At 45.3% G+C, this 17,710-nt stretch overlaps 1 protein-coding gene across 1 annotated transcript in view; it reads right to left on the reverse strand.

Moving 5' to 3' along the window:
* MYO5B (myosin VB) overlaps positions 1-17,710 on the reverse strand; it is a 1,014,515-nt gene that overhangs the window by 484,154 nt on the left and 512,651 nt on the right. Inside the window, exon 6 of the mRNA XM_078674793.1 lies at positions 5,320-5,463. Coding sequence (XP_078530919.1) covers positions 5,320-5,463 — 144 coding nt within the window. The remainder of the gene's footprint in view (positions 1-5,319; positions 5,464-17,710) is intronic.

The raw sequence follows: 17,710 nt of genomic DNA on the forward strand, positions 1-17,710 counted from the left end.
TGCTGCAGTGACTCGCATTTCTCCTCCCTCCTCCCCTATCACTGCCCAGGCCGGCCGTACTTTCTCTTTACAAGGGCCCCCATTCCTGAATCACTTGAAATCTCTCCACATTATTTGCATTTTGTTAATTAAAAAAATTAACTTCAACACAGCGTTGCACATTTTTCTCGACTTCGGAAGGATGAGTCCCAATCTCATTTGTACAAAGTGTTGTAATGGGATTATTGGAGAGTTAGAGAAACGTGCTCACAAGTTACATTTTTATGCATATCATCTGAGTAAATAAACAATAGCATGGTGCCGTTTGCGTCCTTGACTTGATCTGGTTTTTATTTTTATTTTGCTATTATTCTCACAAAGGCTAAGAAGGTCTGCCTACTTTAGTATTAAGTGCTATACGTCGCATAAGCAACAGCTAACCATTCACTCACCCACGCAACGCCACTCACCCATGCAACGCCACTCACCCATGCAACGCCACTCACCCACGCAACGCCACTCACCCACGCAACGCCACTCACCCACGCAACACCACTCACACACGCAACGCCACTCACACACGCAACGCCACTCACACACGCAACGCCACTCACACACGCAACGCCACTCACACACGCAACGCCACTCACACACGCAACGCCACACACACACGCAACGCCACACACACACGCAACGCCACACACACACGCAACGCCACACACACACGCAACGCCACACACACACGCAACGCCACACACACATGCAACGCCACTCACACATGCAACGCCACTCACACATGCAACGCCACTCACACATGCAACGCCACTCACACACGCAACGCCACTCAACCACGCAACGCCACTCACCCACGCAACGCCACTCACCCACGCAACGCCACTCACCCACGCAACGCCACTCAGCCACGCAACGCCACTCAGCCACGCAACGCCACTCAGCCACGCAACGCCACTCACACACGCAACGCCACTCACACACGCAACGCCACTCACACACGCAACGCCACACACACACGCAACGCCACACACACACGCAACGCCACACACACACGCAACGCCACACACACACGCAACGCCACTCACACACGCAACGCCACTCACACACGCAACGCCACTCACACATGCAACGCCACTCACACATGCAACGCCACTCACACATGCAACGCCACTCACCCACGCAACGCCACTCACCCACGCAACACCACTCACACACGCAACGCCACTCACACACGCAACGCCACTCACACACGCAACGCCACTCACACACGCAACGCCACACACGCAACGCCACACACACACGCAACGCCACACACACATGCAACGCCACACACACATGCAACGCCACACACACATGCAACGCCACTCACACATGCAACGCCACTCACACATGCAACGCCACTCACACATGCAACGCCACTCAACCACGCAACGCCACTCACACACGCAACGCCACTCAACCACGCAACGCCACTCACCCACGCAACGCCACTCAGCCACGCAACGCCACGCAACGCCACTCAGCCACGCAACGCCACTCAGCCACGCAACGCCACTCAGCCACGCAACGCCACTCACACACGCAACGCCACTCACACACGCAACGCCACACACACACGCAATGCCACACACACACGCAACGCCACACACACACGCAACGCCACACACACACGCAACGCCACACACACACGCAACGCCACACACACACGCAACGCCACTCACACATGCAACGCCACTCACACATGCAACGCCACTCACACATGCAACGCCACTCACACACGCAACGCCACTCACACACGCAACGCCACTCAACCACGCAACGCCACTCACCCACGCAATGCCACTCACCCACGCAACGCCACTCACCCACGCAACGCCACTCACCCACGCAACGCCACTCACCCACGCAACGCCACTCACCCACGCAACGCCACTCACCCACGCAACGCCACTCACCCACGCAACACCACACACCCACGCAACGCCACACACACACGCAACGCCACACACACACGCAACGCCACACACACATGCAACGCCACTCACACATGCAACGCCACTCACACATGCAACGCCACTCACACACGCAACGCCACTCACACACGCAACGCCACTCACACACGCAACGCCACTCACCCACGCAACGCCACTCACCCACGCAACGCCACTCACCCACGCAACGCCACTCACCCACGCAACGCCACTCACCCACGCAACGCCACACACACACGCAACGCCACACACACACGCAACGCCACACACACACGCAACGCCACACACACACGCAACGCCACTCACCCACGCAACGCCACTCACCCACGCAACGCCACTCACCCACGCAACGCCACTCACCCACGCAACGCCACTCACCCACGCAACGCCACTCACCCACGCAATGCCACTCAGCCACGCAACGCCACTCAGCCACGCAACGCCACTCAGCCACGCAACGCCGCTCAGCCACGCAACGCCGCTCAGCCACGCAACGCCGCTCAGCCACGCAACGCCGCTCATCCACGCAACGCCGCTCACCCACGCAACGCCACTCACCCACGCAACGCCACTCACCCACGCAACGCCACTCATCCACGCAACGCCACTCATCCACGCAACGCCACTCATCTATATGCAAAACGAAAAATGTCAAACTCTTCTATTGCGAGACCTATTGCATTTTCAATGCTTGTTTTAAATTTCAGGTGCTTTATGTAGCCAGCCCCTTATGCTGGGGTCCAGGAGCATGACCACCAAAGTTCCAATCAGTCACCACTGCATTTATCCCTCTCTCAGGAGATTCAGAGAGCTTTCCAGAAGTCAATCATTGCATCCTGATTCCCCGAATTTAACTGAGCAGATAGGTGGCAGTCCATATCATTTTCAATTCCCATCCTTCCCGCAATCTAGGTTTCCTAAGTACTGTCCAAGTTTTCCGAAGTTCCTTCCAGTCTTAGAATATTGCTACACATTGCTGGAATGTTGGAATTCCAGAAACCTTTCTACGGGCCTTCCAAACCTTTGGTATTGTCTTCATTCCTGCAAGCTTTTTCGCCCTTTTCTCTGCTTCAGAGAGTCTTGTCTTAGACCCTCCAATTTGGGGCACACACCCATCATCCTGTAATCCAGGCCAACAACCATTTTATGTAGTAGTTCAAGATATTAGCCCTTTTGAAAAACTAAACATTGTATCAATTTCAGAAACATCTCTGTTTTCTGAGTATGTTAAGCTGCCCTGGTCAGACTAGAAAAGTTCCTCTTAATTGTGGGTTGTTTAATATTACCTTTATTTAATATATAAGTAAATGTTAAGACCAGACAAAAATGAACCAGTCAAAAACTGCGGACAGACAATGCAAAACTACTTTTCTACTGGACATCATGAATAGGGCCATGAGAGAGGGCACCTTTCCATGTGAATGGAAAAATGCGATCGTCAAACCTCTGCTAAAGAAATCAACTCTTGATCCAGAGGTGCTCTAGAACTATCGCCCCGTTTCTCTGCTCCCAGCACCTGCTAAGATGCTGGAGACGCATCTTAACCAACATCTGGCGGCATTTCTTGACTCCTCTGATCTCTTGGACCAATCCCAGCATGGCTTCAGGAAGCACCACAGCACCGAGTCTGCCCTGACGGTCGTATTGAATAACATCCGTATGGAGGTAGACCAGGGACACTCCACCGTCCTGGTCCTTCTAGATCTCACGGCCGCCTTTGACACCCTATCTCCCTCGGTGCTAACATCTCGCCTGAGGGAGATAGGGGTGGAAGGAGCGGCCCTGAGCCTGTTGGCTTCCTTTCTCGACCAGAGGGTACAGAGGGTGATGCTGGGAGACTTTCTATCTCCATCCCGACCTGTGCAATGTGGGGTCCCGCAGGGGTCGGCATTAAGTCCGACCCTGTTTAACATCTACGTGACCCCACTTGCCAAGCTGGTTAGATCTTTTGGGATGGAGGTAGTCTCCTATGCAGATGACACGCAGATCTTGGTGTCCCTATCCCACGCTGATGGCTCGTCCCCGTGCAACTTTAGGAACTGCATGCAAGCAGTATCACAATGGATGATTTACAATTCATTAAAGCTGAACGGGGAGAAAACGGAGATCTTGGTTTTCGGCCCCAATAATAACATATGGTCACCTGAATGGTGGCCGCCCTCGCTGGGCTCCTGCCCTACTCCTACGGAGTCGGCGCGAAATTTGGGAGTAATGATCGATCCGGCCCTCTCCATGACTTTGCAGGTAAATAGAACTGTCGCTACCTGCTGGGATTTTATCAAAATACTCAGGAAAATAAAGCATTTCCTGTCCCCCGAGGCGCGGAAACAAGTGGTGGATTATTGCAATGCCCTATACATTGGCATGAATAAGAGCCTAACACAGCGTCTTCAGACCGCCCAAAATGCGGTGGCCAAATTTGTTCTTGACGCACCCAGACTAGCGTCCTCAACAGCTGCTAGGAAAGCCTTACACTGGCTTCCTATAGAAGCGAGGATCACCTTTAAGGTGCTCTGCCTGACTCATAGTGCTCTCTCCGGAAATGGTCCGGGAGGAGTCAAGAAAATGCTGGCCCCCCTATGTCTCGGGCAGACTCCTGCGTTCTTCTTCAAAGAACCTGCTTGTGGTACCTCGTTTCCGTAAGAGCAGATGGGGCGGTAGGGCCTTTTCCACAATCACCCCAAAGCTGTGGAATACTCTCCCAGGTGAAATTAAAACTCAGCCCTCCGCTCCACGCTTCCGTAAAGCACTAAAAACCTGGCTGTTTGCAAGGGCGTACTTGTAGTTTTGTCCTATTTTGCTTTCTGGATTTTTCTGTTAGGCGCCTTGATGCCCTCGGGCTAAGTCGCGCGTTATAAGACTCTTTTCATTTCTTTACTATCACCACAAACCCCTCATTCAAAGAACATATGTCCAAGTAAACCGAGACAGCATTGTACCAGCTCTCCCTCTTGAAAAAAGTGACATTGTTCATACCCCAAGCCTCCGTCATTGCTGTGCAAGCACTTTCTGCCCCTTCTAGGTAGGGGTTCAGTGGCCTCCTCGATAGTTCACGAATGCCAATGACAAGCATCCTACACAACCCAGCATGCCTCATATGAGCAAAGCAGATCTGGTACCAGGCCATCTTTGATTTCATGGTGATGTGTTAGTTGAGGGTTAGATCGGTGTACAGCAAGAATTCCAACGACTTGTCTTTGGGTGCAAGTTGGTGTTCGAATCCCCAGGTTCACGCCGTAGAGCCAGAGTGGAACATCATTAGTGATCTTTCTATTTTTTTTTCTTCAAGGTAAGACACTAGATCTGCACACAAAGGCATATTGGGTGTACTGACCTGGAATACGACTCGTGATTTTTCCAGCAGGTATGTCCTCATGTTGGCACCAATGATATGATATCGTCGATCAAAGCCAATATCAATGTATTTCCCAAAACGACTGCTGTTGTCATTCCTGGTTGTTTTAGCATTCCCAATGGCCTGTGTCAAAGAAAAGAATACTTTAGAATCGATATATATCTGTAGTCACACATTTCAAGTACATTGCTTTATAAAATCAGGCACAATACACATGGGGTCCATTGCTGATGGTCAGTAAGGGTACCACAAGATGTAAATGGTAAATGCTGCTGGAAATAGGGTACTGATCATTCCAGAATGGGAAAATGGCAAAAACTTCTTGAGTGGACTAGCACCCACTTACCATTAAATTTCCCATTACAGAAAATAAAACCATCAGAAAATGATAATATATATGATGCAAACTAGTGGCAAAACCATAACAATATGCAGCTAACAAAAGCATAGGCTCCTTATGGGTGTGAATATTGACACCAGAATATCAATGGCACACAATATTGAGGTTAAAATATGGAAAATAAAAATATCTACAGGTAAGTCTAAATTGTATATACCCGACTCCACATATATGGACCTTGGCAATATATATTGGTATGTATGTCTTCAAGGTTTGTAGGAATAGTAAATCTATACTTCCCTATTTGCACTCACCTTTCAATTTTTTGTCCCTCGATATTCTTGTACCACAATATTCTGGAGGTCACAAATCAGTAGTACAATCCTCATTAAGCTCACTAAACACTTACGCTATGCCAGAGAAATGTTTTTTGACATAGGGTTCCCATCAATGCACCTGGTATTCACTCTTTTTAATCTGGTTATCTATCTGGATAAAATATCTGTGAATCACGGTCAAGATATCTATACTCGCAGATCGCCTTTTTTTACTCAAAGAAGATCCCTTTGGAGTGCAATGAAGTTTGTTAAATGGATCCTGAAGAAGGCAGACAACAAATGTCCTATTTCAGTTTGAATTGGAAAAGGCCCAAACATTTCCAAAGAGGAATCATGCAACTTGTTCTGCAGAGGAGACCACGTTCTGATAATGGTGGCAGAAAAGAACCTCTACACTCAGAGTCATACACATTAATGCCCTGGTGTTTATATAGTTTGCTGTGTCACCTGACGTGCTATTTCAGCATCTTTACTAGAGCAAATAGTGTGGGTGAATCACTTCCTCTCTTTGTATCTCACTTTTATTTGCCAATATTACTTTTTAAAAATAGATACACATATCTGCAAGGAATGGTAAGCCAACAGTTCTGTCAGTAATATGTTAACACGGACAAAAACAAGTTTTGCATATCGTTTTTTGAAAGTAACAGTATTTTAAAGAGGACCCATTAGCTTTGGTAATACTTGTTAATAAACTAAGCTTAGGTCACTGTAAAAAATATCTAAATAGATTGCAAAATGACATAATGAAAAATCATCTGGTAACTTTTACTGCAGTCATGATTACAGCATCAGATAACCATGTCAAATCTGATGTGTTTAGTAGCAGAGCCATCAGGGTATGATGAAGCCTTAAAGACATGCCTCGTAAAGATCGAAACATGTCAACTATTGTGGGTACTCAGAGTCGGCGAAACATGACCTATACCTGACCACAAGAAACTCACAGGAAACAACTGTTACAGTGCAGTCATTACCTCGCACTACCTTTACATAGCAGTCATTACATCGCAACATCCTTTACATCGCATGTCATTACAACGCAGCCATTACATTGCATGTCACTACAATGCATGCCATTACAAGGCATGTCACTACAACGTAGGCATTACATCGCAAGTCATTACAAAGCATACCATTACAACGCATAGTACCCTTACACCATCCAACACTTACCCTACTGTTGCACTCACTGGAGTTAGAATAGTAATTTTTACCCCTACACTATCCAACACTTGCCCTACTATTGCACTCACTGGAGTTAAAATAGTAATTTTTACCCCTACACTATCCAACATTTACTTTAAATGCAATGTAATTATATGCATTGTAATGGTATACGTTGTAAAGGTATAATGCGATGTAATGGAATGCGTTGTAAAGGTAGTTTCTGAAAATTCGATGTAATGGCATGCTATGTAAAAGAATGCATTGTAACGTCATACATTCGAAAGTCACTATTAATACTTTGAAGAATAGCACACTTGCGATTTAGGAAAGCAACATTAATATAAAATCCTTTACAGAAGTCTATGAAAGACATAAAAAGAAAAGGAAGTAAATAAGCCACATCTTCTCACAGACAACTATACTTACACATGGTGAGGGGCAAAATGTAGCTATCAAATATCTGAAATCATATACTAAGACAAGCCTTCTGTAAATTAAGCAAACCTATGCTAAATGTGGCGTCACTATAAAAAGAGAATAACTCCTTTGTATCAAAGGGATGTGGTTTTAAGTACCATTCAAATATGAGATTCCCCGTTCACCTAAAGACCGCTACACTGAAACATAAATTAATTTCCTGCACCCAATTTTGTATCTGCTGTGTATTACGAATGATGCTTGCACAACTGTTTATGAAAAATATAGTATTATTTATTTTTATTGCAATATAATTCCAATTCTTCCAAAACGTATTTCCACCACATTACATAAAACATACATATTTAAAAGATTTACCAGTTAATAATATTGCCCATCTCACAAAAATCATCACACTCAATACAATAATTCTTTCCGCCTAGATGTGATGAGAATAACTCCTATGCTGCATGTCACCAGTAAACAAATGAGACCTACAGTACACAGACTTAGCTACTGACATAGAGAGAGGGTAAGACACCCGCTAGAAGCTGAGAGCAGGCAACCCTGAGGAGGCCAATGTTGCACTGTCATGGAGAAGAGGTGGGCTGTCACTAGACCCCTAGTTCGACTACATGCTATAATGGAGGGTCTCAAAGGAGTAAGGGCTGTCCTGGGCGTGCAGCGTCATTCATTTAAGGATTGGCGACACCAGCAGAAAAAACAATCTTGGTTCTCCTCTCTCCCCAGTCCAAAAGGCAAATAATCTGGGAGCTGTATTTGACACCAAACTATGTTTTTTCAGACAAATAAATCAAACCACCTCCTCTTGTTTCCACCTGCTTAGGATTCTAAGGAATGCTTTCCCTTTCATACCTCTAGAATTACAAAGAACGGTCATTGTGGCACTTGTCATTACAAGGATCGATGTAGGCTCTGTTGGTTTTTCTTTTTGGAACTCTAGCGCCAAGACACCCTTGGATAATCGCGTGCTATATACATTTATTTACATTACATTTACATTACAAGAGAGGAATTGCCCCCCAAAATGGAGCTCAGTATACATTTAATAAACAACTATAATAAAGTAACTTCTATTGAAAAATAGTTATTGTATATATATATATATTCTGCTCAAATCCTCCACGTTGTAAAGAATTACCCACACTCACGGGATTTTCAATATCCAAAGTTGCTTTATTTTTCAACAGACAAGACAGATTTCAGGGACGTTATAGTTAGAAATTAGCATTTTAAAAAACCTTAGAAATTCACTGGAAAAACCACAGTTTCAGGGACGTTATAGTTAGTTAGAAATTTCACTCATACAAAACCAGAGAAATTCGTATAGTTAGTTCAGCTAACTATAACTCACACCCCCGCAATGCACTGCTCATGACATCACTTATTACATCATTCATGACATGGTCAGTGACATCACTGATGACATCACTGATGACATCTCAAATATCCACACAAAGTTTGCCCTGAAGCAAGGACGCCTCCACACGACAGAGTGCTTAACGCTTTTAATGATAAACCAGCAAGTCAGCTCCAAATTCAAAAGTCTCCTCATGCTTTTCAAAGCCCCTCGGCTTCTCTTTCAGAGGATGATGCCTTGTGAAACTGGAATTTTCAACAGCACCATTATCGGATGCAACAATTTGTACCCCTCAGGTGAGTATCCGGTAAAACGGCACGCTGGTACCTGTAGTTTGATGGCTTATTACCCATGTGGGTTTCAGTTCAATTCGGTGTCCTTGTTAATATATATATATATATATATATATATATATATATATATCCAACACAGCATTCCCCGATTCTGGAGCCCCCAACCCTTCAGGGCGGCCTCTGGACAATGGGCTCGGAGAAGCCCATCAACACACCTCCAAGTGTAAAACAAAGACAGAGGCCCAATACTGGAGATGAGGTATTTTATCAGGCACCCAGCAGCAGAGCATAATTTTCCGTTTCCATTTCCCAACGTTTCGGCATTTCCTTAGCCTTGATCACGGGTGGAAGCAAAGATACTGAATTTGCATAATGCGCTCATACGTGCTTTTTAAATTGTAAGTCACATGACTGGTTTTGTGAAAAATACAAGTCCCACAGTGCATTGCATCATTATTAAAATTGTACGATCTGGAAGTCCATATTACAACACCATCGTGGAAAGTTCTTACTTTGGCAATATCACTGTTGTTTGTGTGGGTCCTTCAAATGAACACAGTCCGGTGAAAAGGTAGTTTTTTGGAATCATATTTTCGATTTTTCCAATGGTTCTGAGCAAAACCTCTTTCTCCATGTATATATATATATATATTGTATAGTAAATTGTATTGCAGAGAAAAGATATATATAGGTTGTCACTTTTGTTCTTAATAGACAAGATTGTGTTGAGGCTAAATGCTACAAGGACCTCCTTGTAAATGTTATAGACAAAGGAATTTCACTAATCCGTCTGTGCAAAATATGGTAGGCTTCCCTCTTTGAGAGAAATGGTACCTTGGTGACATAAGCTGAAGTCAAACTGTAGATTTTTAATCACAGATTATTTGTATTGACCCGCAAATAATGGGTCTCCAAAGTGCTGCAGGCTAAAATCTTTGAAAGACATTGATTTCCTGTACACCAAAAACACCTTTCGTTACTTTTCAAGAGCACTACCTGGAAAAACACATTGGATTATAAACCAGAGAGTCACTGCGTTGCCACAGCATTCGAGAAACTCAGGCAGCCAATTGACTACTACTACTGCCACAGGCTTCATCATGGCAGCCATCCCCATCAGAAGGCAGCGAAAATGGATGTATGACGATACAACGCATGCTTTTACAACGCATGCCATTACGGCGCAGGTTTTACTACGCAAGTCGTTACAACGACTTGCGTTGGGGGGCGCTGGATAGTGAATAGTTTAATTTACTATTCCAACTCTAGTCCCCGTGGATAGTAGGGAAGGTGTTGGATAGTAATTAAACTATTCCCTATCCTAGAGCGCCCTCCAGTGCAATTCGTTGTAATGATTTGCGTTGTAAAAGTTGCATCGTAATGGTAGGGCATTGTAAAAGTTGCGTTGTAAAGGATGTTTCCCAGCGAATATGGATGTTCAATATGGTAGGAGCTCCCCGGAGTGGAATACTTGATGCAGTGCCTGCAGGAGACATGTGGGAAGTGGAGGAGAAGGCCATTGCCACCCGGAGCTCTATGAGGACCAGGACTTATTTTTCCTGATCAGACATTTTCCGAAAGTAAGAGAGAAAGAAAAACAAAGCGGAAGAGAAAGAAAAACAAAGCGGAAGAGAATGACGGAAAAAAGGTTTACTTAAGGAAAAAGCAGGAACCTGCAAGAATTAGATAAAGGGGCGGGGAGTATCTGGCTGTAGATTACCGAGGCTTGATAGTTGACATTTATTAGTGCTGGCTGTGGGCTTCAGCCCAGCACTAAAGGCACTGGTACTCATTCTTTTACAAATTAATCACTGACTGTCGCACTGTGAACCCCGCCCCTGTTGTGGTGATGGTCCTAGGGACTGTAGTGAAGGTTCTCTAGAAGCTACAGCTCGTGGACATCCTCACTATCATATCATCACACATGAGGACAAGAGATGCTGCTGATGACAGTGATGGAAGCCAAGAAAGCTCCAGTAACGTTTGAGCCCTTCTGTATCATCAGGTATCCCTGTAGAGAGGCCTCAGATGTCAGCTGTCCGGGATGCCATTCAAGAACTTACCAAGGGGATGACTATCCTGAGGGAGGCAATCTTTGTTGGCTACTGCCAACCCACTCCCTCTCGGCTGGTAGAGATGGACAGACATCAACAACATCTTCTGGGGTAGCGTGTCAGCACAGCGCTCCAGGGTAGAGTGCAGGTGCCTCGAATGGGCTCTTAATTCTGGCATCAATCCACTGACAGCATCCAGTATCACAAACTGACATCCACCAAAGTCTGAAAGACCATATTTGCGCTGGCACAATGCTCAAGACCTCCCCACCTTTTCTCCTGGAATTATAGGAGATGACAATGTGCTTGATGTTTGTATTATGTGCAAGAGACAGCAGGCTCCAACCCACTGTCCTTCCATAATATCCAACTCACTCTTCCCATATGTCACCAATCCCCCCCAGGCCCCGAGTAGAGAAGGCAATCAGCCCCTATGAATTAAATTCACCCCACACATGGCAACCACCAGGAAAGAGGCCATAGTTGGGTGCTGTGACAGAGCGTCCAGAACGCAAGGTGTGTTAGGGCTTTGAAAAAGGGTAGGACAGTGCCGCCAGGGTAGAAGTGTCTGTTGGGGTTAGGGTGGGGGTACAAAGGAGCTGTCAGTGCATGGGATGTGCTGGGGACAATAATTTACATTTATGAATGCATGTTTAACTCATCATTGATCTAGGCTGTGTTTTCTTTAAAAGTGAGGTGTTTCTTGATGTATGGAAATCATTTGTAATGATTGGTTTTCTGATGACAGGGGCTTTGGCATTGGGTCACTGTGCAGCATCTCCACTTCTGCTTCCTCATCCTCATTATCATGTTTACGTTCTGTGGCCACCACGTTGGGCATAGGTGCTCGACACCTCACTGCAATGTTGAGGGTCATACACCAGTCTAGTATCACGCTGCACATCTTATTTGCTTGTGCATGAGTGAAGACCAGTGGAGCGCACATCTGAAACAGTCCCTGGTCCACATGCACACTCTATTGTGTTGGGTGTTCTGGTGTGGCAAGGGAGTTGTTGCAGACGACTTGACTGCGATCGCCTCATTCCTGATACAGCTGAAAAGTTCTTGGTTGGATCTCAAAGGCTCCAGTTGTCCAGTTGTGGATGTGCATGTGGGCCTTTAGGGGCTGTTTCAATGACACACTCACAGCTCCAATCCCTGACCTCGATTGCAATTTGCAACGGGGAGCAAACAATGACACTAGCTCTGTTTCGATATCCTGACCATAAATGAAGCTGAAGACCACAACTGGTGGCCATCTTCATCCATGGCACTTTCTGAACGTCTATACTGCACCACATTAGTAAGAGTAGCTCCCGTAAACCTTATCATGAAATATGGGTAGCCATTTTACGTGTGGTCGAGGTTGCTCCGAAATGAACGAGTGCACCAAGCAATCTGTGGACTGCAATAAACAGCAATATTTCAAGAGAGCTTGTTGGACATGCTTCCTACAACCAGGCACAATTTATTGTGTGTCTTTGGGTCAGCATAAGAATTGCTCATGTGATACATATTCCTATGTAAAGCTCTCTGACGTCCTTTGGAGTTTGATCCGTACTATTTGTAAAACTGAAAGAAATCGTAAATTAAGATGCAGAACTATGTCACAGGAGGGAATGGCTCATAAAGTTAAGAGCAGTCGCAGATCCAAATCAGCCTCCTCTTTACCAAAGCAACTTTTAGGAATGAAAATTAATTTCAAACTCAATATATAATGGAGTATTTTACAGTCTTTTTCTACAATTTTTTTGAGCTGGTAAAGCTTTGGGGATTTTTCGACACTCCCCACCCACACCGTTAGGCCTTTTTACACTTTAAGGGCCAAGGTGAAGTATCGCCGCTTTTTCGGGGAATTGTGCCGAGAAAGCGGCGCTACTTCTAGAGCCCTATTAACAAGGGCATGCTAACGCCTTCCTCAAACCCACTTTGCATGTCAGCGAGAAACATCGCTAATGACATGCAAAGTGGGCGTTCCCACGTCCAACCACATGTAAAACGTGGTTGGAGGTGGTAACAACCTATTACCAAGGCAGGCGTTGGGAGAAGGAGACCTGCGATAAACTCGTTTTATCGCAGGACTCCCAACGCCTGCTCTGATCAGGCGTTAGGCATTGATAACATGGGGGTGTGGATCATAAAGCTGAATCCACCACCCCATATTATCAAGGCACACAATGCTAATGTTCCCTATCGCCGGATTTAATATCGCCTACGTGTTGCGCGTTGATAATGACGCTTTAACGCGGCGATAAAATCCGGCGATAGCCGGCGATAGGGAAATGTGCGATGTACGTTTTTTAACGCACATCTTGGTAATATGGCCCTAAATTCGGAGGAGAATTTACCTTTTCACACTGGAGGTGACATTTTAAAATGATCAGCTGACATAAATTCACTTTGCAGAAGGCCCACTCCTCCTGTCACTGAGAATTTAACCCGCATGTATTGATCCAAAGGACAGCACACAAGGCTGTGCCCGACAGTAATGGGAAATGTCAAGCGCTAGAAAGCTATACAACAAGGGAGATTTAGGCTTCATGAACTACCTGTCAGGGGTTTTAACCTTCCAGATAAGACAAAAAGAGAATTACTGTCAGTCACCTTACCTGTGGGATGGAATCAATTTACCCACCCAGGAGTCAAAATGGATTGTCTGTGCTTAAAGGAAGAGAAAGAGTGAATGTGTGTGTGCGTGTGTGCGTGTGTGCGTTCGTGCATGTGTGGGTGTGTCCGTGTGTGTCTACTTGTGTGTGTGTGTCTCTGCGTGTGTGTTGTATAATCTATTCCAAGGGTTAATTTGAATAATAAGAGCAAATAACAGGGGTTATATACCCTAACCATAAAAGGAGGGCATACGGTTTATTTGCTCAACTATGCACGAAGATTGCACATAAACAATATCAATTTTCCAACGCCGCCATATTCCCAGCCTACACACGATTTAACAAGCACAATGAAATGGCTTCTTAATCGTGCACACAAAATCATAAACTAGCTCAATACAAACTATACATTGAACAAAAAGTTGCAAGCAATATGAATAATTTCAAACAATCATATTGAGCAACAACCAGATGCAGATTGTAGGAAATTGGTTCATTGGTTGTGCATGATGTGAGGCCTGCGCAAGTAATAGGTCCATAGTTTCCCCTTACTGGGAACCAAGCATCCCATTGTAGTGCTTAATTCTATCGGGCAGCAAAGTAGATCAGTCCAAGACCTACCAATGGGAGGTGGTGTGGGCTAGTAATCAGCTTTCAATAGCACACAATAATAACACTCAATAAATTATTACCAAGTCAGATATTTTTCTTTAGGAAAGAAAAAGTACACTTATTACACACTACTAAATACCACACATTAATTTACAAAGATGTACATTAGGCAGATTAAAAATGCCTTGGATGACATTGAGTTCACATTTTACCTATAAAGGGTCATGACTCCAAACTCAAAGTAACACCCCTACTTATCCCAGACAGCAAATCACAATATAGGGGGGTACCAATTTAAATAAAACAAGCCTATTGGTTTTTTCAAGGGATCACTATATTACCGGAGCAACAAAGCCCATTAAAAACTAAAACACCATGTTGTGAGTTAATGCAATCATCAATAATAACCATGGGTAAATATAATTATTTTCAATAAAGCATATCAACCTACATCCATAATCACTGGCAACATTACTATTTCAATAAAACGCCCCGCTGGCTTCCGCATGGTATGTTTTCTCCGGCTGCCATGGGAACCAGCAACTCCTTTCTTGCCTGACCGCTCCATGGGGACAGCGGTGTCTGTGATGTGGTGATCATACTGTTTCCACCCGAAACGGGCACCATGGGTGGTAGCAAGGCCACTGCCAGTGGGGGCCCAGAGGTGGGGTTTCACAGCCCTTTTTTCTTTTTTTTTGGAGGGGAGCGTGACGGTGCTCCCCCATTCTGTGTCTTTGTTGTCCACCACGGAGATGGTGGCCTCCGGAGGCAAAAAGCTAACAAGGAGAAGGGGCCCCACACACGCTCTCTCGCTCCAAATAATTCTCTGCACCGATCCCCAGGCCCTGGCCCACCCCGGGAGTAATTGAAGGTGATGCGGTGGTGCTCGCACATCAGTCCTCGAAAAATATGAAAGAACGGCAACCTTTGAACCGCCATAACTTGGGCCACTTTTGGCCAATTTGGATAATCCTGGGCTCATATTACACCTGATGGTGAGCTCTAGCTACCAGGAGTAGTTTCAGCAGACTGCCTCACCTCCAAAGTGGTGTAACCTACAGGGAGCTAGTTCCACTAGCTCCCCGCACCAGCTTTCCTACTTGTCTTTGTCTCAGATCTTTTCCCCAACTGGTCCTCAGGGGGGTGTTAGGCGGCTACCCTCACTTGCCCTTGGGAAGACCCATTGGTACTTGGGTCAACTGGGGAAGAGTCCTTGGTCCCTTTGGGTATCAGGGGGCTTCTCCTTCCAGTTGTCCATAGCTGTCGCAGTCCCAGGATCCAGCAGCGAAAAGAACAAATAGTACCAACCAAAAGAGAGCTCCGCCCCTAACACAAGAATTTTTAAAAGGGGTGGAAGATTCTAGAGGCCAGGCACCTCTAGCCAATCCTGGGGTGCCAAACCACGTCTCCACCCCTGCCCCAACCATCCATCACAGCATGCTGGGACGGTTCAAGATGGAGTCATCAAGAAGTCACTGGTCACATTGCTGACATGGACTTTCCCACCAACATTTCAAAGAGGAGCCTCTCCTGTGTTGGTTCCAGTTGTCTGGACTTCCTCCCTTGTTTAGTAGGCCTGGGCTGTCCACAGCCCGGGTATTGTGTGAGAAGTAATTAAAAGATGCAGATTTTTTACCCCCCCCCCTCCTTTCCTGCACAGGAACTGTAGGCAGCACTGCTAATTACTCCTTTTGTGTGGGACAGCCTTTGTTCCTACTGCTGGAAATAAATGTAATTTAACTGGCCCAGCAGGGTGACAAGAGACCTATTTTCTGATTTCTTCTTGTGCCGAGCCAGATAAATATGACAATTGTGGATGACCCACAAAATGTACAGATGCCTTCTTGGAACATTCAGATTTGATTTTGGCGCACAAGTTCAACCCCATTTTGATATGTCACTGGACTCTGTAGGGCAAAGGGAAGTGAAAAGGTACACTAAGGCAGTTTTCCCCCTATGTGTATAATAAAGTGTCACTGCAGACAAAATAGTAACCCACTCTGACATTCCCATGAGTGTACAATAACATTATAAGGCCTACCTCATGTCAATATCTAATCCTGCAGAGTCCCGTCTGCACCAGGCTACCTGGGCACAGTTACCGGGCTGCACACAATGGTAGTCTAACACCCCCAGCCCGTATATTTGTGTGCACACATGTACACATGTGTTCATGTCTAACCAGCACAGTGCCATTTACCCTTGCTGCATCACAGAGGCCTTATCTTAAAAGGCGGACAATGACGGTAAACACATTCAGTCCATTTGCCAAGTGATTACCCTGGGTGAGACACATGTAGTGAGTCTCACGCACAGTAAAAAGTCCAGAACCAGGTGATCCAAAATGAAAAAAATCTGGGCGTACTGAATGGGGGCAAAATCAATGGCAACACATATCAAACATACATCACATATCCATTAATCTCAAACCTTTCGAACCATATAATCAAATGTCAAGCACAGAATCTATCCTTAGAAGACAGCCATTTGTTCTAGATAAACATTAATATATTACCTATAGTTTTATCCTATGTGTCACATTTAGGTCTGCAGCAGGCCAATTAAAGTCTGTGTATTTGTGCAAGTGGGCCCCTTACAAATATACTGTATAGGTTGGCAGGTTCAAATAAGATACATTCTGTATTTAACATATTACATGATGTGCTGCGCCTTGATCATTCAAAAGATCTTGGAGTGAGGTCCTGAGAAAGGAGAGGGAGAGGGAGCCACACACTTAAATCTTACAGTAAGAACAGTTGTGTAGTTGGGCAAACCTTACGAATGGTAGCTGAGTCCATATATTTGTTTATATAAAATATTATTTCCTTTTAGTAGTAAACAAATATTTTCTTGATCCACATAAAAGATATAAGGATTTTTCTTCCGCTGCTAGACCCTAGAGAACTGAAGGTCACTTCGAGCCAGAACTCACGAGTTAACATTTCCAAGCTGCTTACTGTGTATTAACAGGATGGAAGACAAGGGACATTAGGCACTTTTCTGTATAATTCAATACAGAAGGAAACCTAACTGATATATAAATTGTCATGTATATCGAAAAGAACAAAAATAAGAACAGGTGTTTGAACTCAGATCTACAGGGGGAAGGTGAGTAGCTTGTGCATAATTATTCAAATAAGAGGTGACCCAGCCCAGTGC

This window comes from Lissotriton helveticus, chromosome 2_1 (assembly GCF_964261635.1).
Source record: "Lissotriton helveticus chromosome 2_1, aLisHel1.1, whole genome shotgun sequence".
NCBI lineage: Eukaryota > Metazoa > Chordata > Amphibia > Caudata > Salamandridae > Lissotriton > Lissotriton helveticus.